A 25,699-nucleotide genomic window follows, 5' to 3' on the forward strand; every position below is an offset into this window, starting at 1 on the left:
AGCCAAGTCAGTGCTATGGGCCTTGTTGGCTATCAGCTCATGTACAACTTGATTTCATGAAATAACTGTCAAATATAGCGTATCTATAAAACCAATAAATCAGCATTATAACTGTGCTTTTTTTGTAATTAATCTGGAATTAAGTGTTTTAATGTTATGCTTATGATGTTTTCTAACTGTCAATGAATATTACGATTGCTTTATAATTATTCACAGAGCATTCACAGTATTAGTTATAAAGATTATCTGATGCACATGGAATTATAATGAACAGTGACATTTTCATTACATTATTCGAAGCTTTACGAGGCATTATTCAAGTTTATCCAAGTTTATAAAAATGCTTACTCAGAATCATTAACTTTATGTAAAGTACAGTTACAGTGCCTTGCAAAAGTATTCATCCCCCTTGGTGTTTATCCTGTTTTGTCGCATTACAAGCTGGAATTAAAATGGATTTTTGGGGGGGTTAACACCATTTGATTTACACAACATGCCTACCACTTTAAAGGTGAAACTTTTTTTTTTTTTGTGACACAAACAATAATTAAGATGAAAACACAGAAATTTGGAGTGTGCATAAGTATTCACTCCCTTTCATATGAAACCCTTTAATAAGATCTGGTCCAACCAATTCACTTCATAAGGTCACATAATTAGTTGATTAAGATCCACCTGTGTGCAATCAAAGTGTCACATGATCTGTCACATGATGTCTGTATAAATCAACCTGTTCTGGAAGGACCCTGACTCTGCAACACTACTAAGCAAGCAACATGAAAACCAAGGAGCCTCCAAACAGGTCAGAGACAAAGTTGTGGAGAAGTATAGATCAGGGTTGGGTTATAAAAAACATCTCAAACTTTGAATATCCCACGGAGCACCATTAAATCCATTATAGCAAAATGGAAAGAACACAACACCCCTACAAACTTGACAAGAGAAGACCACCCACCAAAACTCACAGATCGGGCACAGAGGGCATTAATCAGAGATGCAACTAAGACACCAAAGATCCACAGTGGATATGGGAGCATCTGTCCATAGGACCACTTTAAGCTGTACACCCCACAGAGTGGGGCTTGATGGAAGAGTGGCCAGAAAAAAGACACTGCTGAAGAAAACACATTTGGAGTTTGCTCAACAGCATGTGGGAGACTCCCCAAACACATGGAAGAACATTCTCTGGTCAAATGAGACAAAAACTTAACTTTTTGGCCATCATGGGAAATGCCATGTGTGGCACAAACCCAACACCCTGAGAACACCATCCCTACAATGAAGCATGGTGGTGGCAGCATCATGCTGTGGGTATATTTTTCATCTGCAGGGACAGGAAAGCTGGTCAGGACTGAAAGAAAGATGGATGACACTAAATACAGGGCAATTCTGGAGGAAAACCTGTTTGAGTCAGCCAGAGGTTTGAGACTGGGACGAAGGTTCACGGTCCAGCAGGACAATGACCATAAACAGACCGCTAAAGCTACACTGGAATGGTTTAAAAGGAAACATGTCTTGGAATGGCCTAGTCAAAGCCCAGACCTCAATCCAATTGAAAATCTGTGGCATAACTTGAAGATTGCTGTACACCAACACAACCCATCTAACTTGAAGAAGTTGGAGCAGTTTTACCTTGAGGAATGGGCAAAAATCCCAGTGGCTAGATGTGCTAAGCTAATAGAGACATAGCCCAAGAGACTTGCAGCTGTAATTGTAGCAAAAGATGGTTCTACAAAGTATTGACTTTGGGGGGTGAATACCTATGCACACTCCAGATTCCTGTTTTTTCATCTTAATTATTATTTGTGTCACGATAAAAAACAATATACACCTTTAAAGTGGTAGGCATGTTGTGTAAATCAAATGGTGCTAACCCTCCAAAAATCCATTTTAATTCCAGCTTGTAATGCGACAAAACAGGACAAACACCAAGGGGGATGAATACTTTTGCAAGGTACTGTATATGAAAATGTACTGTATGAAAATGGGCTAGAAAGTGATGCCATATGTTCTTCATGAACATTTATACAGGCATGTCAGTGGTCGTGTAGGTGTCATAGCTGTATGTCCAATTGCACATAAAGCATAAAATTGCATGGTCTGAAATGTACATATTTATCATTGTGCTATGTGTTTTGTTTTGATGAAAAGGTGTCATACTTTGCTGTGACTGTTGTCCCCGTATCGTCCCATGATGTTGACCCGGTGGCAGTTCTTATACCAGAAAGCTCCCTTGTATGAGAGGGCACAGTTGGTGACAGCAATGTCATTATCGTGGTCATAAGTCGAGAAAGGACGGCCGTTGTGGTATGTCATTGAATCACCTAGAAATGAGAAAAGAGGATTAGAGAAGAATTATTATTCTAATGGGAATTGATTTATATTCAGCACACAGGAAAGGGGATACCGTAATCTTCCACCATAGTGCATACAGTATGTAACTCAATACTAGACAATGTCATTTTTAAAGCGTTTGCATTAATGGATGGCATACTATATTATATATTATTATACATACGGGCCACTTTTTCCATGGAATAAAAACATGTATTCTATTCCCTTCTAGCTGGTTTATTGATGGCATGCAATATTGTTATCATATCGCTTATCCTCCCTGTATTACTCCACTCTCCCCAATCGAGAACGAGCATGCAATATTGTTATAATATTGCATGTTGTCAAGACAACATGATGTCACATTTCGGAGCTCATGCGAAGATCTACTGACAAAACTTTTCTGTTGTGCATGCACACAATCATTTCTTTGTCGGCCGGGAGAGAGAGAAGACGGGGTTAATTCAATGCTTGGATTAAGCACTAAATAAATAAACTGAAACTACAGACAAGCTGAACACCCGAAAGGCTACCAAAACTTCATTATATATTCTTCATGCATATTTACAAGAGAAAAACAGACCAACGGACATCGAAAAACTGGAAAAGAGACAAATCGGAGACGTAAAACTTCTGTGCTAGTGAGCGACTGACAGTTTGTAAACAAACATGGCCACTAGGTTTGCTTCATTAAAAACTGAAGATTTAAAGAGAATGACGCACTGAACACCTGAAAGGCTACAAAACGTCCCTAGATATTCTTCACGCATTTAATCTTCCGCATTGAATATATGGAAAAACTGGAAAAGACACGTCGGAGATGTAAAACTTCCGCGCTAGTGAGTGACTGCCAGTTTGTAAACAAAAACAGCGTCGAGGTTTGCTTCATTAAAAGCCAAAGATTTAAAGAGAAAGATGCGCTAAACACCCAAAAGGCTACAAAAACTTCACTGGATATTCTTCATGCATATTTACAAGAGAAAAACAGACCAACGGACATTGAAAAACTGGAAGAGAGAACAATAGTGGAAATATTGTCAAAGCTGTACTTGGAGGTGAGGAAAAGTGAAGGAGACTTTTACAAGAGGACTTCACACGTGGACTTCATTCAGCAAAGCCCTTTTGTTTTGAACAACTGCAATGTAAAAATTAACTATGACCAAAAGTAACTGTGAACTTGAACTGTCAACCTGGATAGAGCTTGTATACAAGTTAGGTTGTTGTTCAGGGGTTTTTGGACTTGTATCATTTTTATTGTTAGAACTTTGACTTTGTACAGTACGTTGGATTGACAGAAAATTGAATTACATTCGATCAGAATCAGCATTCAATATTGGTAAGTTACTGCTCTGTTCTTAACTTTTTGTAAAATCTATAATTGTTCAATCAAATATCTCATCTCATCTCATTATCTCTAGCCGCTTTATCCTTCTACAGGGTCGCAGGCAAGCTGGAGCCTATCCCAGCTGACTACGGGCGAAAGGCGGGGTACACCCTGGACAAGTCGCCAGGTCATCACAGGGCTGACACATAGACACAGACAACCATTCACACTCACATTCACACCTACGGTCAATTTAGAGTCACCAGTTAACCTAACCTGCATGTCTTTGGACTGTGGGGGAAACTGGAGCACCCGGAGGAAACCCACGCGGACACGGGGAGAACATGCAAACTCCGCACAGAAAGGCCCTCGCCGGCCCCAGGGATCGAACCCGGACCTTCTTGCTGTGAGGCGACAGCGCTAACCACTACACCACCGTGCCGCCCTCAATCAAATATGTATAATAATAATAATAATAATAATATTGGCTGGCTTTTTCCATGGTATATCAGATATATTCCATTCAGCTACTCATCTTCGACTTGTTCAATATCATGCTAGTGCAATGGAATATCTCTGATATACCACTCAATGCCAGCCAATATTATTTAAATATATAAATATGCATATGGAGGCGGCACGGTGGTGTAGTGGTTAGCACTGTCGCCTCACAGCAAGAAGGTCCGGGTTCGAGCCCCGTGGCCGGCGAGGGCCTTTCTGTGCGGAGTTTGCATGTTCTCCCCGTGTCCGCGTGGGTTTCCTCCGGGTGCTCCGGTTTCCCCCACAGTCCAAAGACATGCAGGTTAGGTTAACTGGTGACTCTAAATTGACCGTAGGTGTGAATGTGAGTGTGAATGGTTGTCTGTGTCTATGTGTCAGCCCTGTGATGACCTGGCGACTTGTCCAGGGTGTACCCCACCTTTCGCCCGTAGTCAGCTGGGATAGGCTCCAGCTTGCCTGCGACCCTGTAGAACAGGATAAAGCGGCTAGAGATAATGAGATGAGATGAGATATGCATATGGAGAAAATAGAATAAAGGTCTATGGATAGCAATAAACCAGATGTTTTTTAAAAAAATATATTATTAGCTATAGAGATTTTTTACGATGTTTTCTATGTCAAAAGTTTATTACCTGCTGTACCGCTGTAGCCTCCCACATGCACCTTATAACGGCTGCGTGGCTCAGACACTGAGAACTTGTCATACTGAGCATATGCATGCTCGCCGTTATCTCTGAGATCCACTCGCAACTCATATTGACCAAAGGAGGTGATCTTATGCAGATTCAAGAGACCTATACACAATGGGAGTAATACGAGCCATTAAAAAAGTTCACTTTAGTGATATTAGTTCGCAGTATGTGGTTCATACATTATATCTGTGTACACATTTTCGTACAGAAATCAGAATAGCTGTGTATTTTTATAAGCAGACATTTTCACATGATCCGTACCGAGCCAGAATTCGTCATTCATGTCCCCGAATCCTCCAGTGTAGTTCCTCCAGTTACGGAAGAAGTCCACTTTACCACTCTGCCTCCTGACAAACACCTGAATGCAAATAGCACATTAATCAAATTACCATGAACAGCCAAATGTTTGATATTACGAACCTGGAATCAAAAACAGGAATAGAACAGGAACAACATCACATAAGCGATAGCTCAGTTCCAGTGTTCATGTTTTATACTTTGGAGTGTTCTACCACAGCGCTGATAAAGTCTCAAATCTGATCGATCACCTTGGTCAAGGTCTTGATTCGTTTTCGTTAATGCTGAAGGCAAATCACGGTTTTATATTAAAGGGGAACAGAGGGCAATATATAGAGTAAATATAACAATAAAACAGACATTAACGAACCTTATTCAAGACTTACAAAAGTTTTTTGTTCTAAGGTTGGAAAGTTATAGTGTTTTGAAAGTAGCTCGAGCAAACTATTTCCGCAGTTTGAACAGCCCGCCATGATATTAATTTTATCCAATCAGAATGCACGCTCATTTTCTCTGCGTAACACTCATGACGTATGTATGTGCCCAGTTGTGTTGGCTCATTGAGGTTGGGAATAGCACGTGTGAAATACCTGTTTCTGCCTCTTGCGACGATTTCGCAAGTCCATGGGTGGCGCCTATCTCATTGCAGCAAATAAATTCTGCTGGACTCGCGAGCAACTCCACGTTACATTTTCCGCACGAGCACCACGCCGTGTCACCTGCACGCAGACGCTCTGCCCCACGCTCGCCATGCCCATGGTCAGCATCAGTCTCATCCAGGCCCGGCGCCGTGGGGGGCGAAAGAGGGCGTCGCCCCCTCGTGGCTACAGCCCCGCCCCCTCAACGGAGACTCAGATCACGTAATTGTTTTCTTAATTGTTATTGTGGGTGTATGTGTGAAATGCTGACACAGCCGCGCACACACAGACCTGCGATAAGGACAAGGGGAGGGGTCGTGCGGGCGGGGGTTTTACATGTAGTCTATACTTACAAGTGCACTGTCTCTGCAATATGCAGTCAGTTTACGGGAGTAGTCTTTCCCCCACCGAATTAAACGAATTCAATCACAATATTGTGAATCCATTTTCTTTCTTTGTAGGCTAAGTTTATCTCCGTTTATGTCGGTGTGTGTTCATATATGGTCCGCTTTGTGCGCAAATAGCGTAAGAATGTGTGTCGTTGACGTCACCCCCCCCATGCAGTGGGGGTGAAAATTCATCACTTCAGAGTGTTTTGTCCCCTACACGCCTAAACTGGGATCGTGGATTAAGTGGTTAGCATTGACTCGGTGCGAGTCAGGAAAGCTATTACTGGTGCAGTCGCGGGGTCTGTTGATTTTTTTAAATTATGATTTTGGCCGCTGAGCCAAGTACCTTAGACTTGCATTGACGTTTTGTTTTCATGCCGCGGAGCTATTTGTATGTATTTTAAATGTAAAGGACTTGCCTGTAGGTTTGTGTGTGTTGTTTTATGTTTGGCATCTTTCCAGTTGTAACGCGTGTCTGTGAGAAAATTGGAGGGGAGGGTTAACAGGTGGGCACGGGTGTTGATAAAGCGCAACTGCCCTGGTAATATGTCACATGATTTTCCCGGACTAAAGCAACCTTCGGGGCCGTGGTTTTGTGGTTGGCGCAGTTAATTGTTTGAAACACGTTGTCAGACCGCCATCACTACTACACACTATATGAAAAATATTTGCCCCCTTGCGATTTCTAATTGCCCCCTTAATAAACTGTTCCTGGCGCCGGGCCTGGTCTCATCCTCACCGTCATCCGAGCTTTCTTCTCTTATTTCATCACCGGAGTCGAGAGTACCTCTCCTAGGTTCAAACTGGTACCCTTCTAAGCCATAGCCTGCTTGCAGTGTGTCTTGCAGGATCTCTTCGTATGATTCGACAGAGCTGTCGCTTTCACTTGATGCGCCCGACGCCATGATTACACGCTTCTCTCCTCTATTTCGGAGAGTTCCGCTAGTGCAGTGGGTAGCGCTGACGTCACGGTCTTTTAAAAATGGCGACTCTTGTGCAGTTTAGCGTATAAAGTATTATATTTACAATTACCAAGATATTTCGTTGTTTTCTAGTATATAAATTTGATAGAATACTTAAGAATACGTTACTTTGTCACATCAGCAACTGTATATATTATATTTGGTACCCCTTTAACTTTTAGTATAAATACAGAGGTGATTATAGAAAATCGCGTGCGCTGATCGGTTGAGAAATTCTGACTATTTCTCGATAATCACCTCAGATGACTCAGCAAAATGGCGGCCAATTGCTTCGTCGCTGTAAGTGAGGAAGAATTACAAATTATGAAAGAAAATGCTGTTCCTAAAAGCACTAAAGATGCTATGAAGTTTGGTTGAAAACTATTCAAAGGTAAGGTGGGATTGTGATTTGTTTTATCGATTTCAAAACAAAGTATTTTATGTGACTTGGCATAGATAAGTGACACAAGTCTGTGCGCATTACATTTGCATGCCACTTTTAAAGATTGAAATAAATGCTTTTTTTCAATACGATTTTTTAAAATTATTTTTTAAATAATCACCCGTGTATTTATACTAAAAGAATTATCCGCTGAAGGCAACGTGAATATTCAACATCGTCTCGCTTATTATTCACTCATATTCACATCGCCTTGGGCAAATGTTATTATTACTATTGTAAAAACATGTCTAGTGGACGCTCCACATTTAAAAACGCGCATAATTGGTGAAGTTTTATTGAACGAGTTCCCAGTATCAGAGAGATTTGTGTTTTCTGGTTTCTCTGTAACATGACAAGCTACATTTTTGGAATTGTAATGACAGAACAACTGTTTTTACTATATCCACATTCACTGGATATGAGCAGTCGTGCGCTCTGATTGGCTACTCTACTACTACGATATCAGCTCATATACCATGAGTAGAGAAAAACAAAATGGCAGCATGTGTTGCTGAACCAACCGAGGACGAAATAAAAAACTCTACTCGTGAGCAAAACTCCAAAAAATACAAAAAAAAGGAACAAAATATTGAATGAAAGTATTTGATGGTAGGAACCAGTGGCGGCTGCTGGTTTTTAAAACAGGGGAAGCCCATTTTACGCATTCATCGTAAAACCTGTAGGCTGGATATCAAAGCATAGAAAGGTGTGCCCCATTAGCATAGTGAACTAGACAACCCTACCTAGTGGCAGAAAGTATTTTTGCTTGTACATTTCATGTTATAGTCTGGCTTGCCAGGCTAGTGCCTCATATCCTTAATCAAAAATATCAAACATCCAAAAATCACTGGCTATTCAACGAAGAGCCTTGAACATCATACCCTGATATGCAACACAGAGTCTTTAACACAACACCCAGCTGTGCAACACATCCTTGAACATCTTCTGCAACACAGTCTGGAAATTCATAACCAGGTAAGCTATGCAACACGCAGAACCTTGAATATTATACCCAGGTATAACCTATAACACAGAGCCCACCATTCTCTTAACATTACTGAACAATATACACACTTCAGATTCATGAACATTATATGATGCACACTATTTATACACAAATTCTGCCCTCCGCTCCTTTTCCAGAAAATGGTCTGTGACCCTGTCATACTAGCTGGTTGTGCTTTCCAGAGACTTCACCAATTTCTGTTAGCAGCTAGCACTGCAGATCCCAATAAGGCTCAAGCTAGCCTACAACCAGATTGAACTACAAATGAAATAAACGAGTGAATTCGCAAATGATCAAACTGATAGAATGGATGAAAGTTAACGGAGCACAACGAGTAATATTTACATTTATTTACAGAGTAATGTACAGAGACATCAATGAGAAGAAATGTTTATATGAAAAGAAAGTCGGACAGCACTTTGGCACACGACTACACTTTCTCGACATCCGCTGGGGACTGACTGATCATACTTCCGTGTTCCTCGCCGACGCCGAAGTACAGAGCCCGCCCTCCTCATGTCTTTCAAACACTACCTCCAATAATCCTTCATCAACCCGGCTTCTTATCCCTCCCACTGTCTCGTTTAGTCCCAGAGAAGCCCGGCTTCCCTGGAAGTGACGATTTTGTCGATTTTAACCAATAACAACTAGCCGAAATTGGCTGTTCAGAGCCCTCTCATAGACTGCAACGGATACCCGGCTGCCAGCCATAGAGCCCACTGAAATAAGAAAGGTTACAGCCAGTGTTGCCAGATTGGGCGGTTTTAAGTGCATTTTGGCGGGTTTTGAACATATTTTGGCTGGAAAACGTCAGCAGTATCTGGCAATGCTGGTTACAGCCTGGCAGCAAAGGTGATTCTCGTAGCGAACTGCAAGTTCGTCAGACATCACTCAAATAAGTTACAGGATAGTTATGAACGTAAATACAATCTTGGGCATATATTATGTTATGCAAGTTATTGTTTTAATGAGAATTCAACGTCGTAGATGCCGCAGTTTGGGGAGAGAATTTTAGGGGAAGCTCGGCTTCCCTTGTTGTCTCTGAGAAATCGCTCCTGGTAGGAACGTATCTCTTTTTATTTTTCAAGAATTATTATCGATTTTTCACAAATTGCTCCTGTCATTTCGCTGGTTTGTTTACATTCTAAGCGGAAATGATTTTGTCGGACGTTTTGTATAAAGTTTTTATTTATCGAATTTGCAAATATAAAAATAAACATACTCTGTTTTTCAAAATCCAGTGAATGTGGATAGAATAAAACAGTTATTCCACTCACTCTCATCGTACATAGCTTATAGCCAACTTGGTGCTACGCGCCTCGTTAGCTATCAGCTCATGTACGACTTGATTTCATGGAATAACTTAAATATCCGCTATAATGTAAATGAAAAGATGAACTTGTTTCACAGATGTGGATTGTACACAGCATGACTTGTAACTATAAACAGATCAACAACACAACACAACACAACATATAATTTTGTGCCTAATAAAAAGTCATGACTGGCATATACTGCTGTGGTATGAGAGAAATAAAATGCTTACATAGGAAAATAATCAATGTTGGGGTGCTAACCATAACTTCGCCTCACATCAATCTGCATCACATGACTGTGTCATTGATTCTTTTCCTATAACAGCACACCAGATTGTGTTTTATTCCTTACTTAACAAATAGAGGTTAATTAATCACGTACAATCCAGCCGCCTCCGTCGGTAGTCATGTCACAGTAGACCTGCAAGGGCTGGCTCTCTTCACCACGCAGGTAAATTGTGTGAAGTCCTGAGGTGGTGTCTCCATTCAGCAGAGCTTGGGAGCAGTCTTTCGGGTGTCTGTAGAGAACTCCGACTGTGCCATGTTCACACAAACAAAATGAGACGCAAAGGAGGTGAGTGGAGTCTGTAACATGCAGTTTAAGAAGTTTATATTATTTCTGAGAATCTGCTCCTGGATAATTCACCGTTCAGGAAGAAAGCAGCCCTATAACAACCTGGTTATGTTTATTATTACACATACAGGATGGTTTTTCGATGGAATAAAAATGTGTTCTATTCCCTTCAAGTGGGTTTCATTCATTTGGTTTGATAGCATGCAATATTGTTAGCATATCGCTTATCCTACGTGCATTAGGTCACTACCCAATGGAGAATGAGTGTTGAATATGGTTTACAATATTGCATGGTTGTCAAGACAACATGACGTCACACGTCGGAGATGTAAAACTTTCGCACTAGCGAGCGACTGTGACAATTTGTAAACAAACATGGCTGCCAGGTATGTTTTGTTAAATACGGAAGATTTTGAGAGAATTTTGAAAGAGAAAGATGTGTTGAACACCTGAAAGAAATGTATATAAATAATGATAAGAAGAACTTGTCTTTGACTTGTTCAATATCATAGTAGATGAATGGAATATACAGTGGTGCTTGAAAATTTGTGAACCCTTTAGAATTTTCTATATTTCTGCATAAATATGGCCTAAAACATCATCAGATTTTCACACAAGTCCTAAAAGTAGATTAAAAAGAACCCAGTTAAACAAATGAGACAAAAATATTATACTTGGTTATTTATTTATTGAGGAAAATGATCCAATATTACATATCCATGAGTGGCAAAAGTATGTGAACCTCTAGGATTAGCAGTTAATTTGAAGGTGAAATTAGAGTCAGGTGTTTTCAATCAATGGGATGACAATCAGGAGTGAGTGGGCACCCTGTTTTATTTAAAGAACAGGGATCTATCAAAGTCTGATCTTCACAACACATGTTTGTGGAAGTGTATCATGGCACGGACAAAGGAGATTTCTGAGGACCTCAGAAACAGCGTTGCTGATGCTCATCAGGCTGGAAAAGGTTACAGAACCATCTCTAAAGAGTTTGGACTCCACCAATCCACAGTCAGACAGATTGTGTACAAATGGAGGAAATTCAAGACCATTGTTACCCTCCCCAGGAGTGGTCGACCAACAAAGATCACTCCAAGAGCAAGATGTGTAATAGTTGGCGAGGTCACAAAGGACCCCAGGGTAACTTCTAAGCAACTGAAGGCCTCTCTCACATTGGCTAACATTAATGTCCATGAGTCCACCATCAGGAGAACATTGAACAACAACAATGGTGTGCGTGGCAGGGTTGCAAGGAGAAAGCCACTGCTCTCCAAAAAGAACATTGCTGCTCATCTGCAGTTTGCTAAAGATCACATGGACAAGCCAGAAGGCTATTGGAAAAATGTTTTGTGGACGGATGAGACCAAAATAGAACTTTTTGGTTTAAATGAGAAGCGTTATGTTTGGAGAAAGGAAAACCCTGCATTCCAGCATAAGAACCTTATCCCATCTGTGAAACATGGTGGTGGTAGTATCATGGTTTGGGCCTGCTTTGCTGCATCTGGGCCAGGACGGCTTGCCATCATTGATGGAACAATGAATTCTGAATTATACCAGTGAATTCTAAAGGAAAATGTCAGAACATCTGTCCATGAACTGAATCTCAAGAGAAGGTGGGTCGTGCAGCAAGACAACGACCCTAAGCACACAAGTCGTTCTACCAAAGAATGGTTAAAGAAGAATAAAGTTAATGTTTTGGAATGGCCAAGTTAAAGTCCTGACCTTAATCCAATCAAAATGTTGTGGAAGGACCTGAAGCGAGCAGTTCACGTGAGGAAACCCACCAACATCCCAGAGTTGAAGCTGTTCTGTACGGAGGAATGGGCTAAAATTCTTCTAAGCCAGTGTACAGGACTGATCAACAGTTACCGGAAATGTTTAGTTGCAGTTATTGCTGCACAAGGGGGTCACACCAGATACTGAAAGCAAAGGTTCACATACTTTTACCACTCACAGATATGTAATATTGGGTCATTTTCCTCAATAAATAAATGACCAAGTATAATATTTTTGTCTCATTTGTTTAACTGGGTTCTCTTTATCTACTTTTAGGACTTGTGTGAAAATCTGACGATGTTTTATGCAGAAATATAGAAAATTCTAAACGGTTCACAAACTTTCAAGCACCACTGCAATCCAAACCTCAAAAACAAGTCGGACCTAATGTGTTCTGATGGTGGAGAGCATTCACGATCAAAAAGCTAGATGGCGACAATCAATGGACACAATTATTGTAGACATTTAAAAAATTTGGCTAATGTGTGAACAGTTTTCATAGTACATTACCGTATGTTCATTACAAATAAATCTGTCTTGTCGAGTCGATAGAATTTGACAGTTAAAGGTATCCCTGGCTGCTAGAAACATTTCAGAGCCTCTGTGAGTCAATAAAGGATTGTAGATGTGACAATTTGTGCAACTTGGATATTTAGATTCCTCTCAGTTTCAGATATGACTTTGCAATGCACTCCTGATAGAGCAAAACATGAGAAGCTGATGAGAAATATACTGCATTTCTAAACAGATAGATAATTTTATGCCATTTAACAAGTGTGGACTCACTGGTGGTAAAAACAGTGGAGATGATGTGGCTCCTCAGGGGGCCAGAGATGGCCTGCAGGCGAACTGTGTACTCAGTGGAGGCGGTTAGCTGATTCATGTTGTATGATGTAGATGTGGGGCTGAGGACAACCTCCTAAAACAAGGCAGGACGCTCCGTCAGTGACCGGATATGACTAACATCACAATACACTTTCTGAGACAATACACTATTTTTATAACACAGACTCACATCACTGACTCTTATAGTGACAGAGAGCTGAATGGATGTTTTAGATTTTTGTACCCAGTGCTTATTTTCCCCTTCCATTACATGATTATGAATTTATTTTGTAGACTTTAACTAAAAGTATCATTAATCTTATTTAGCTTATTTACACCGATCAGCCATAACATTATGAGCACTGAGAGGTGAAGTGAATAATATTGATTATCTCATTACAGTAGCACCTGTCAAGGGGTGGGATATATCAGGCAGCAAGAGAACAGTCAGTTATTGAAGTTGATGTGTTGGCAGCAGGAAAAATGGGCAAGCGTAAGGATCTGAGTGACTGTGACAAGGGATAAATTGTGATAGCTAGATGACTGGGTCTGAGCAGCTACAAAATGGCACATCTTGTGGGGTGTTCCTGGTATGCAGTGGTTGGCGGTCCAAAGAAGGACAACCGGTGAACTGGCGACAGGGTCATGGGTGTCGAAGGCTAGCCCATATGGTCCAATCCCACAGAAGTAGCACAAACTGCTGAAAAAGCTAATGCTGGTTAAAACGGAAAGGTGTCAGCAGTACATTTTTCAGCAGTTTGTGCTACAGTAGCTGTTTTGTGGGATTGGAACATACAGGCTAGCCTTCGTGCCCCATGCAAATCAATGAGCCTTTGACACCCATGACCCTCTCACCAGTTCACCAATGCTCAGACCCAGGCCCTGTCCACATGCCAATGGATTCAGGTGAATCTGATAAAATTTTTTATCATTTCGGCCTGGCGTCCACACGGCACCGGCGTTTTGGGTGCCCCAAAACGATATTTTTTGAGAACGGTTTCCAGAGTGGAAAAATCTGGCAACGGCGCCGTTGCGAAGTCGTCTGGATGAGTAGAACGGATCTGTTTACGATGACGTCACAACCACATGACTAGAACAAGCAGCACTCACTCATTCACACCGGGTAGAAGAAGGGGTTTATGCGCATGTGTCCTACTTCTTCTATTGTTCTGGTGTCTCCGATGGGACCGTCTTACAGCGCACGTAGAGGTGTGGCATGTGTATTGCAACGTTTTCAGCAAGCGTTGCATTGCCATATGTACCTGATATTTTACTGATCCATTGCCCATGTGGACGCGATATTTTTTTTACCCGCTAAAAAAAAATCTCGTTGCCGTTGTCGTGTGGATGTAGCCCCAGTCATCTAGCCATCACAATTGTCAAAGTCACTCAGATCCTTATGGTTGCCCATTTTACCTGCTTCCAACACATCAACTTTGAGAACTGACTGTTCTCTTGCTGCCTAATATATCCCACCACTTGACAGGGGCCATTGTAATGATCCATCCATTCATCCATTATCTGTAGCCGCTTATCCTGTCCTACAGGGTCGCAGGCAAGCTGGAGCCTATCCCAGCTGACTACGGGCGAAAGGCAGGGTACACCCTGGACAAGTCGCCAGGTCATCACAGGGCTGACACATAGACACAGACAACCATTCACACTCACATTCACACCTACGGTCAATTTAGAGTCACCAGTTAACCTAACCTGCATGTCTTTGGACTGTGGGGGAAACCGGAGCACCCGGAGGAAACCCACGCGGACACGGGGAGAACATGCAAACTCCGCACAGAAAGGCCCTCGCCGGCCGCTGGGCTCGAACCCAGGATTTTCTTGCTGTGAGGCGACAGCGCTAACCACTACACCACCGTGCCGCCCCATTGTAATAAGATAATCAATATTATTCACTTCACCTGTCAGTGCTCATAATGTTATGGCTGATTGGTGTACATACCAACAATACAACATACATCATAATGCAAAACAAAACATAAAGAGAGGCATGGGGTACATCCTGGACAGGTTGATGCAAACCTATCATGGGGATAACACCAACAATACAGACAGCCATTCACACTCATTTATACCTATGGGCGATTCTGAATAGCCGTTTGACCTAATCTGCATGTCTTTGGACAGTGAGAGAAAACCAGAGGGAGATTTTGCATGTTCCCCATGCAAGCATGAGTTGAATATGCAAATTCCACACAGACAGGCCCTAATCAACCGCAAGGCTTGAACCCAGAACTACAGCGCCCGCCACAATTATTGGCACCCCTTGTTAAGATATGTTCTTAGGCTTCTAATAAATTCATTTAAAAAAAATAATATAGGACAACAATGCAAAAAAAGAGAAAAATCCAACCTTTATTTCAAGAGAATTTATTCAGTGGGAAAAAAATCCCACATTAAGAAATAATTATTTTACATGAAATCATGTGTGCCACAATTATTGGCACCCCTGATGTTAATACTTTGTACAACTCCCTTTTGCCAATAAGACAGCACTTAATACTCTCCTATAACATTTCACAAGATGGGAGAATACAGAGAGAGGGATAGTCGACCATTCCTCTTTGCACAATCTCTCTCTAAATCATCCAGAGTCCTGGGTCCTCTCCTATGCACTCTCCTCTTCAGCTCACCCCACAGGTTTTCAATTGGGTTGAGGTCTGGGGACTGAGATGGCCATGGGAGGAGCTTGATTTTGTGTCTGGTGAACCATTTTTGTGTAGATTTGGCCACATGTTTAGGGTCATTATCTTGCTGAAAGACTCAGTGATGACCCATCTTCAGCTTTCGGGCACAGGCCACCAGATTTTGATTTAAAATGTCCTGGTATTTCAAAGAGTTCATGATGCCATGCACCCTAACAAGGTTCCCGGGGCCTTTGGAAGAGAAACAGGCCCACAGCATGACCGATCCTCCCCCATACTTCACAGTACCCCATACTCATCTTTTGTGATGTATTATGGCCCTTTTCCACTACCCTTTTTCAGCTCACTTCAGCCCAACACGGCTCGCGTTTCGACTACCTCAGAGCAGCACGACTGAGCTCACTTCAGCCTTACTCAGCACCCAAAACTCGCACGGTTTTGGAGTGGGGCTGAAGCGAGCCAAACCGAGCCGAGTGGGGCTAGGGGCGTGAGGAGACACTCCCCTGTGCACTGATTGGTGAGGAGGAGTGTCCTCACACGCCCACACACGCCCCGCGAGCACGCCGGGATCTGTAAACACCGTAAACCCGGAAGAAGAAGAATTACTTATTACGAGAATTTCTGAAGCCTTATGTGCCTCGCCTCATCTATATGCTCTTGCCAGTATCTGTTGGCGTTGTCGGTGACAACAAGCCACAGCACCAAGACCAGCAACACTAACGACTCCATGTCCTCCATGTTTATTGTTTACTATCCAGGTCGTGAGACTACCGCTTAAAAGCTCACTGATGTCACTGTTTGCGCCGCCTAACGACATCACGTGACGTCCACCCACTTTCGCTAACTCCACCCAATGTGTCCACCCACTTCCAGCCAGCACGGTTCAGCGCGGTTGTAGTCGAAATGCAACCCCAACAGCCCCACTCAGCTTGACTCAGCCCAACTCAGCACGGCACGGCTCAGCCCAACTCAGCCATGTTGGTAGTGGAAAAGCGGCATTAGAGTGTTTGTTGCCAAAAAGCTCTATCTTGGTCTCATCTGACCAAAGCACACAGTCCCAGTTGAAGTCCCAGTACTGTTTAGCGAACTCCAGATGTTTATGCTTATGCTTGTAAGTGAGAAAAGGCTTTTTCCGCGCATGCCTCCCAAACAGCTTGTTGGCATGTAGATAGCGCCTGATGGTTGTTATGGATACTTTGTGACCCCAAGATGCTATTCTTTGCTGCAATTCTCTAACAGTGAGCTTTGGAGAACTTTTTACTTCTCTTACCATCCTCCTCACTGTGCGTGGTGGCAAGATAAACTTGCATCCTCATCCAGGCTTGTTTGCCACTGTTCTAGTTGTTTTAAACTTCTTGATGATTCCTCTGACTGTAGATATGGGCAGGTGTAGGCGAGTGGCTATTTTCTTGTAGCCATTGCCTGACTTATGAAGGTCGACACACATCTGCCTTACTTGAATGGTGTGTTCTCTTGTCTTTCCCATATTGAAGAATGGATAAGAGAAATAGGCCTCTGTGTCACATCATACACTACCGTTCAAAAGTTTGGGGTCACTTTGAAATGTCCTTATTTTTGAAAGAAAAGCACTGTTCTTTTCAATGAAGATCACTTTAAACTAATCAGAAATCCACTCTATACATTGCTAATGTGGTAAATGACTATTCTAGCTGCAAATGTCTGGTTTTTGGTGCAATATCTCCATAGGTGTATAGAGGCCCATTTCCAGCAACTCTCACTCCAGTGTTCTAATGGTACAATGTGTTTGCTCATTGCCTCAGAAGGCTAATGGATGATTAGAAAACCCTTGTACAATCATGTTAGCACAGCTGAAAACAGTTGAGCTCTTTAGAGAAGCTATAAAACTGACCTTCCTTTGAGCAGATTGAGGTGGGGTTTACATTAGACCGTATCAGCGGATCATCAGATTAATGTTTTTAAAACGATTCGCGTGCACACAGCAACACCAATACACGAGTCGCGTACACACAGCAACACCAATACACGGATACACTCGGCTCCGCGGGCATCCTGCGCTCCAAATCACTCCGCCCTGAACAGCGAGTGCCCTCTGGAGGGTGCGTACTCCAGCCCTGCGCAGCTCACAGAGCGCGCGAGTGAAGCGCACGAGCAGTGATTCGGGACTGAGCCGCTGTGTATGTGATCCCAGCGCATATCACTTACCACTTGCAAGTGGAAGGATGGCAAGCCTAAAGACAATCATAACTACACAATGGGCAGTATTTGCATCAGTATTTGCAGTATTTTCATACTTTTATACTCTTTAATGAAAGGTGATACAAGGCAGAAGTCCGCGCCGTTTTTCAGCAGTCGCGTCACATGACCAACGCCAGCGAATCAGGAAGGTGGATGTCACAGTGACGTTGTCCAATGACGACGCCAGCTAGAGCTCAGCACAGCGTATCCGCGTATTCTCAATGTTTACACAGCACCGGACCAGACACGATCTGGATTGAATACGTGGACCCTGGCGGATTCCCGTTTCCCGGCGTTTCCAGGTGGTTTAATGTAAACAGACAGTGCATCCGCGAAGAAAACAAGACAGATACGGTCTAATGTAAACTTGGCCTGAGTTTCTGGAGCATCACATTTGTGGGGTCGATTAAATGCTCAAAATGGCCAGAAAAATGTCTTGACTATATTTTCTATTCATTTTACAACTTATGGTGGTAAATAAAAGTGTGACTTTTCATGGAAAGCACAAAATTGTCTGGGTGACCCCAAACTTTTGAACGGTAGTGTATTTGTACCCCAGGGAAACAGGATGTGATGAATTACTAATTAAAGGTTCCTAGATACTCTGATCAACTTTATATACTACAGTAGAAATGACAGAAATGCTTCAATTACATTTATTTTCTAGGAATTGTTATGGGTGCCAATAATTGTGGAACAGGTGATTTTATGAAAAATAATTATTTCTTAGTCAGGGATTTTTTATTTTTTTAATTCACTTGAGTTAAGGGTTACATTTTTCTACAATTTTCAGTGTGAGATTATGCTTCTGCAATAAAAATTGAATTTATTTTAAGGCTTTTAACACATCTTAACCAGCGGTGCCAATAATTGTGGAGGGTGCTGTATGTGCTTCACTGACCCGGACTGAACCATCAGCAGACTCATAGGTGAGGATGTAGCCAGTGATTTGTGCTCGTGGTGCCTTCCATGTCAGCATGGTGCTCTCTGTCTGGATATTACTGGCTTCCAGGTCCTTAGGGGAATCAACATCTGCAGCAGAGGACATACTGTACACTTAGGACTGGATTGTATGGATGCATGGACATGCAGAAATGGGTGATTCACCACCCTGGTTAATCTTTAAGACCTGGTTGATGGTTAACCACTTAAAAACTCACAGCATCATCAACAAAGTCCAGAGTTACATTCTTTAACATGTGCTCGTTTCTGTTGCTTTAGTATCGTAACAGAATAATTTATACTAATTACTCAGTAACATGCTTTACAATGAATGGCTGAATAAATGCCATAGAACGCATGAATATGTGTGGTGTGCGAGTAGGTCACTTCATTCACATATCTGGGTGTAACTCTGGACCCCTATCTTCAGTGGGCAGCCCACAGGGAGAAAGTCATATGAAAACTTCTGGCTTAAATCACGCAAACGCCTTTGTTACCAAGGAAATACTCCAAATCATGTGTCATACTTTGTTATATTCACACTTGGACTACTGTGCCACTGCCTGGCTGCCATCTCTTGTGCAATGCAACAAAACACAAATACTACAACTAAATACAAGATGCAAGGATCATCACAGGCCATACACTCCAGGACTGTGTCTCTACCGATACTTTGTTAGTGGAGGCAGGGATGGAACCCCTGAGTAAAAGGGTTGAAGTCAACACAATAGTCACTGTGTTTAAGGCAGTCCGCAAAAGAGCTCCACCCTGTATGTCGGCCATGTTTAAATGGAAGTCAGCTCCTGTTATAAAGGTTCGTGCCCGAACTGCTGTCAAGCTACTCTCCGACTGGGATCCCAATTAGCTTAGCTCTCCTCCGGCAAACGTTGAGTCATTTAAAGCTAGACTGCCTTTCATATTTTTCAAGTCTAGGTCATAAAAATAATTTTCTCTGACACACAATTATTTTTTTAATGGACTGAAAGCTACTGAATTTGAATCACAGGCTTCCAATTTTATAAATTTTTTTTGAACAGAACAATTAATGAATTTAAGGCCATGTGGCCCTAAATTCTCCGCTATTTTTTCCTGCTTCACCATGACCCAATTCAAGATCCTACGTCATGCATCACGTGGTGGGCTTTCCCCGTTCACGCAAGGCATTATGGGATACGAATTTGAAACAGGAGAGAAAAATGGAGGACGTGAGTGTGCAAATGAAACGTGAAAGAGCGACTACAGTAACGGAAAGCGAGAAGAAAAGACGTTATGTTATACACAAAGGAAAGGAAACGAAGGACCAAAGTAATAAATATCGGCGGACAGCGAGCACCTCGGTGTGATCAGCTGTTCGTTTAGCGACAAAATGATGTAACTGTCAGCGCACAGTCAAAGGTAAACCTGCGCATGCGCGCACACACGGACTTCCTCTGTCTGCTTGACTGCGCGAAGTGAGCAATTTCATGCACGTTATTTGCTTTAATCCCCTCAAATTAAATAACTTCCCAGCTACAGAATGGCCTGAAATTTTGTGAGATATTACAGAAATAAACATATATCACAATGACCAAATTTCAGCTTGAACTAAATTTCACCGATTTTATGAAATCTAAAGTCTGTCTAGTTTTAAAGGCAGTTTTCAATACTACGGGCCCCAGATATGGAACAAGCTACCACTAAATGTGAGACAAGTACTAGGCCAGAAGACATTTGAAAATAGACTTTAAAGTAGCAGTACATAGCATTTAATACTTGAGTCTAGATCTAGTTACTGCTGTGATATTGTTTGTCATGCTGCTGGTTTTATTTGTGTGTTATTTGCGCTTATTTTTTTTTTCTTTTTACACCAGAGTAACCTGAAAAACAGGTCAAGGACATGCTGCTCAAAGAACTAAACTTGAAACTTGAATTCTAAAAATGTCTTAGTGAGATAAAAACATAGACCTTAACTTTCTTATTCGTTAAGTCGTTCATTTTATTATTTAGTTTATCTCATCTCATTATCTGTAGCTGCTTTATCCTGTTCTACAGGGTCGCAGGCAAGCTGGAGCCTATCCCAACTGACTACGGGCGAAAGGCGGGGTACACCCTGGACAAGTCGCCAGGTCATCACAGGGCTGACACATAGACACAGACAACCATTCACACTCACATTCACACCTACGGTCAATTTAGAGTCACCAGTTAACCTAACCTGCATGTCTTTGGACTGTGGGGGAAACCGGAGCACCCGGAGGAAACCCACGCGGACACGGGGAGAACATGCAAACTCCACACAGACAGGCCCTCGGCGGCCACGGGGCTCGAACCCGGACCTTCTTGCTGTGAGGCGACAGCGCTAACCACTACACCACCGTGCCGCCTATTTGGTTTATTATATAAATAAAATAATATAAATGTTAAGTGCTCTTAACATTTCCTGTCGTTTAATTAGTGTTATTTGGAATGTTTATGGTTAGTTAATGTTAAGTGAAGCAGTAGCTCTAGATGATGTTAAAGCAAATCTTAATGTCTGGGGTAAAGTGTTAGTATAAATGTTTATGTAGATTTTATAGCTGTCCTGTAGAGTTGATGTACTGTAGGTGTTATGTAGCTGTCCAAACAGTAAGTGTTATAAGTCTGGTTAGCCATCTATGTCAAAATAGAGCATGCAGGTATGCTGAGTGTGTGTGTGTGTGTGTGTGTGTATGTGTTTGTTTTACCAGTAGTAAACTGCGTGCTCGTAGCAGCACTCTTGGCTGATTCCCTCACTGCGTAGACTTTAACAGTGTACTCAGTGCCAGGGTAGAGCGAGGTCATCTCAAACTCCACAGTATTTCCAGAAACTCGTTCTGTTATTGGGGGTGCTATCAAAAAAAAAAAATCCACAGTATTAACAAATAACCGTATGAAGCTGGATTGTCAATTTATGGTCATTGATTTAGCATAGACAGGAGGGGACAAATTACTAGCCCATGACGAGCAGATTTCCCATCTCCGTGATATTCGTTTTTAATTAGTCGTTGCATCTTGGACAAGAAGTTTCAGCAACCAGTAAAACAATCCTTACTGACATCTCCAAGTTTTCATTTGGTGCATAGCTACATTTAAACTTAATTGCTGGGTTTCAGTCACATGACTTTTCTTAGCGGTTTTATCAGAAGTGAAATAGCTGGTGGTCTAAACGGCTGCCGTAGTGCAAACAACTAGTGATAAGTTATCAGAGTATGCTCGTAATCTAGAAGCCACTGCTGGCTTTAGATATATTTAGAAGATTGCTACGTGCAATGGAATCGACCCCTACAGTCTGGGAAAGAAGGATTTGTCATATGATCTCGAAAACTACCCTTCAGTCGAGTTCCCTGACATCTTGAACTATCTGGTGTTGCAGACGTCCTTCTACACCGCAAAACTGATGAAAGTGTGGAAGAGTATGGAGGCTTATCGTCCCCCAGGGATCGATTCTTGGACCATTAAGGCCAATTTATGCTGACAACCCAGTCCTCGCAGACGGTGTCGCAGATAGCGTCTGCGTAGCCCCCCCCACCTTCGCAGACGCTCTGTGCGCACCTCCCAAAAATTGTGACCACCGCAGAAGCCTCGCAGACAGCGCCGCAGACAAGAGGGCTCTGATTGGTCCACTCTACATCCGCTGTACACGCACTTCCGCTTCCCTACTTTCCTGGTTTGTTTTGTTTTCATGACCGGCATTTTTAAAAACACGAGCGAAGATGGAGCAGCATGAAGAGCGGTTGATTGAGGAAGTACGTACATCTATACGACTCCAGTTCTAGTCATTATAAAAAAAAAAGTTCTAGTCATTATAAGTAACCGGAGGATAAACACTCCACTAACCACACCCACCAACTACTCCTAGCGACTTCGCGCCCCCTTGCGTTGTGCTGGTGAATAACATCGCGCACACCGCTCAACAATAAATTACAACTGTCTGCGAAAAGCTATCTGCGAAAGCCTTGTCGCAAGAGCATGCAGAGGCCTTTACTGTTCAACCTTTATATGCTCCCACTTGGGCAAATTATCAAGAACAATTCAATTTTATATCACTGCTATGCAGATGATACCCAAATTTATTTTGCTCTATCACCTAATGATTATGCCCCCCTTGAATGTCTCTACCAGTGTATCAATCAAATCAACAGCTGGATGTCACAAAATTTTCTTCAGCTGAACACAGATAAAACAGAAGTAATTCTATTTGGAAAAAAAGATGAAAGACTCAGGATTACCACTATTCTTGACACAAAGGGGATTAAAACAAAAGAAATGGTTAAAAATCTTGGTGTTTTCATTGACAGCGAGCTAAACTTTGAGAGGCACATGAAAGCAATCACTAAAACGGCATTTTATCACCTAAAAAACATTTCCAAACTAAGAGGACTTATGTCAAAAAATGATCTGGAAAAACTTATACATGCCTTCATCTCTAGTAGGGTTGATTACTGCAATGGCCTTTTCACAGGCCTGCCAAAAAAGACCATCAAACGACTTCAGCTGGTTCAAAATGCAGCGGCTAGGGTTCTCACACGAACAAAAAGAACAGAGCACATTACTCCAATTCTAAGGTCCCTTCACTGGCTTCCAGTAAGCTACAGAATTGACTTTAAAGCATTGCTGCTGGTGTACAAATCTCTAAATGGTACAGGGCCCAATTACCTCTCTGATATGTTGCAGCGGCCTAACCCAATCAGATCTACCAGATCGCAGCAGCAAAATTTACTGTTAAAACCTGCACAGTAAAAATCATAGTGTCAATTTTACTCTTTAAGAGTTGAATTTAACTCTCTGTCAGATAACATTTGGTCCCACTCAAAATCAGTGTAAAATTTACTCTATAGCCAGTGTAAGATTTTTAGAGTTAAGTTTACTCTATTTTGTGTCAAAATTAACAATGAGGTGTGTAAAAATATTTAACACTATAGATAGTGTAAGATTTTCAGAGTTAATCTGACTCTATATTGTATTTTCGCGGGGAATCATCACCCTGCAGAGTAGATTTTGGCCGAATCCCATTTCACCCCTTGGACCAACCCCTTAGCCCTTCCCCTCCATTTTGCGCGTTCACGTGAAGGGGTAGGGGCATCCCAATCCCAGTTAACGCGGAGGGGTAGGGGAAGGCGTAGGGCTTCTGTACCCCTCCAAACGGAGATTTTCCTGGAGCAGACTCCGAACGAAGGGGTTTGAGTGATTTCCCACAATGCCATGCGGATTTCAGCGAGATTTCATGCGGATTTCAGAAAGATGGCGGTTCCCGCGGCGAAAGATTGTCATAAATGTATTTTCTCCATTATTTACGTGTTTTAAGTTGTTATCCAGAGGAAACACGCCGCTTGATTCGCTTTCGAGCTGAGAATGAGCAGCGATTTCTGAAATCCAAGCTGCTGCTAAAAAGCTTTGGGAGTGAGTATTGTTTTCGGTTGCTTTACTGCGTACGTTTTGTTCTGTTATTCTCGCTTTTATTGTTTACATGAGTGTTCTGACACCTCATTCTGTCGGATGTGGTGCACGAAGCGCCAAAGATATCCCATTCAGTGGTGTTAGTTAACAAATCACACCCTGCCAGCAGAGAGTTCTGCCTCTGGCTCTGACTGTAGCGGCTGGTCGCAGCCAATGACGCGTCGCGTTTTGCTAACGTAAACGCTGACGGAGGTACGCGATGACGTATGCGATCGTTGAAGGGCTATCCCAATACGTAAGGGTTGAATTTCAAGCCCTATCCCTTGTAGCTCAGTTTCAAGGGGAAGGGCCAAGGGGAAGGCGGAGGGGTAGGGGTAGAAATTAGAATTGGGATTGGGCCTTTGTCCTTGTGTGCAAGTGGGAATTAACTCTCACTTTTGACACTACCATTTAGACGATTTTACTCTGCATAGTGTTATAACTACTCTATCCAGAGGAAAATAGGTTTACACTGCAATATTGACACTCCATTTTTTACTGTGTGTTGTTAAAACAAAGTATGGTGAAGCAGCTTTTAGCTACTATGCAGTACAGCTATGGAACCAACTGCCAGAGGACATTAAAAATGCTCCTGCTGTTGGCAGCTTCAAATCTAGACTAAAGACCAAGCTGTTTTCAGATGCTTTCTGCTAAATTATTAATATTGCCATCTCTACATGTTTTAAACTCTTTACTTTTACAGTCTCTCCATGTTTTAAATTTTACTTAACTTTTATTCTATTTTATTCTGCTGTTTTTTTTTAATTGAACTTTTATCTCATTTTATTATTTTATTTCTACTTTTGTTTAATTCTTATGAATTTTCTTCCCCATTTATTTTATGTAATTTTATTTTCTATTGTTTACTGTTTTGCTTTTACTTCTGTAAAGCACATTGAACTGCCACTGTGTATGAAATGTGCTATATAAATAAACTTGCCTTGCCTTATGACTTTTTTGTATGTGGCTGAGTAAAGGACCTCGCTATCAAGTCACTGCCGAATGAATCCTGTATTGTTTTTGCCCGTGTAAGTATGTTTTTTTCAAGCTTTTCATTCACGTCTTTACAACGAAGCGCTGCAAGTTGAAGTGTAAACAAACAACAGTTGGCTTGATTCTCACTTGTGTTGGCTCTTATCTCTCAGCTAAATCATTCACAAAGAGCATCAGAAACCCCTTTAAAGACCTGGATCTTAGTTAAACAAGACGGAGAAGTGATCACGGCGCATTGTAACTGTACGGCTGGGGAAGAATTTTGTCGTGACCTTCATGCATATGGACTTTGTGAGGAGGAAACAAAGAAACAGCTGGGGACTTTAGCGCTTCGTAACTAAAAAAAAGTACCGTAAAATAACGACACATAGCAAGAAA

General features: G+C 42.0%; 1 protein-coding gene across 2 annotated transcripts in view; it reads right to left on the minus strand.

Annotated features, from left to right (window-relative positions):
• tncb (tenascin Cb) overlaps nucleotides 1-25,699 on the minus strand; it is a 99,837-nt gene that overhangs the window by 4,832 nt on the left and 69,306 nt on the right. For both annotated transcript variants that reach the window (XM_060907377.1, XM_060907376.1), the window contains 7 exons: nucleotides 21,598-21,741; nucleotides 18,855-18,985; nucleotides 13,038-13,170; nucleotides 10,284-10,435; nucleotides 5,113-5,209; nucleotides 4,792-4,953; nucleotides 2,161-2,324 (listed from right to left, as the gene is read on the minus strand). In XM_060907377.1, the coding sequence (XP_060763360.1) occupies nucleotides 2,161-2,324; nucleotides 4,792-4,953; nucleotides 5,113-5,209; nucleotides 10,284-10,435; nucleotides 13,038-13,170; nucleotides 18,855-18,985; nucleotides 21,598-21,741 (983 nt within the window). The remainder of the gene's footprint in view (nucleotides 1-2,160; nucleotides 2,325-4,791; nucleotides 4,954-5,112; nucleotides 5,210-10,283; nucleotides 10,436-13,037; nucleotides 13,171-18,854; nucleotides 18,986-21,597; nucleotides 21,742-25,699) is intronic.

Source organism: Neoarius graeffei, chromosome 24 (assembly GCF_027579695.1).
Source record: "Neoarius graeffei isolate fNeoGra1 chromosome 24, fNeoGra1.pri, whole genome shotgun sequence".
Taxonomy (NCBI): Eukaryota; Metazoa; Chordata; class Actinopteri; order Siluriformes; family Ariidae; genus Neoarius; species Neoarius graeffei.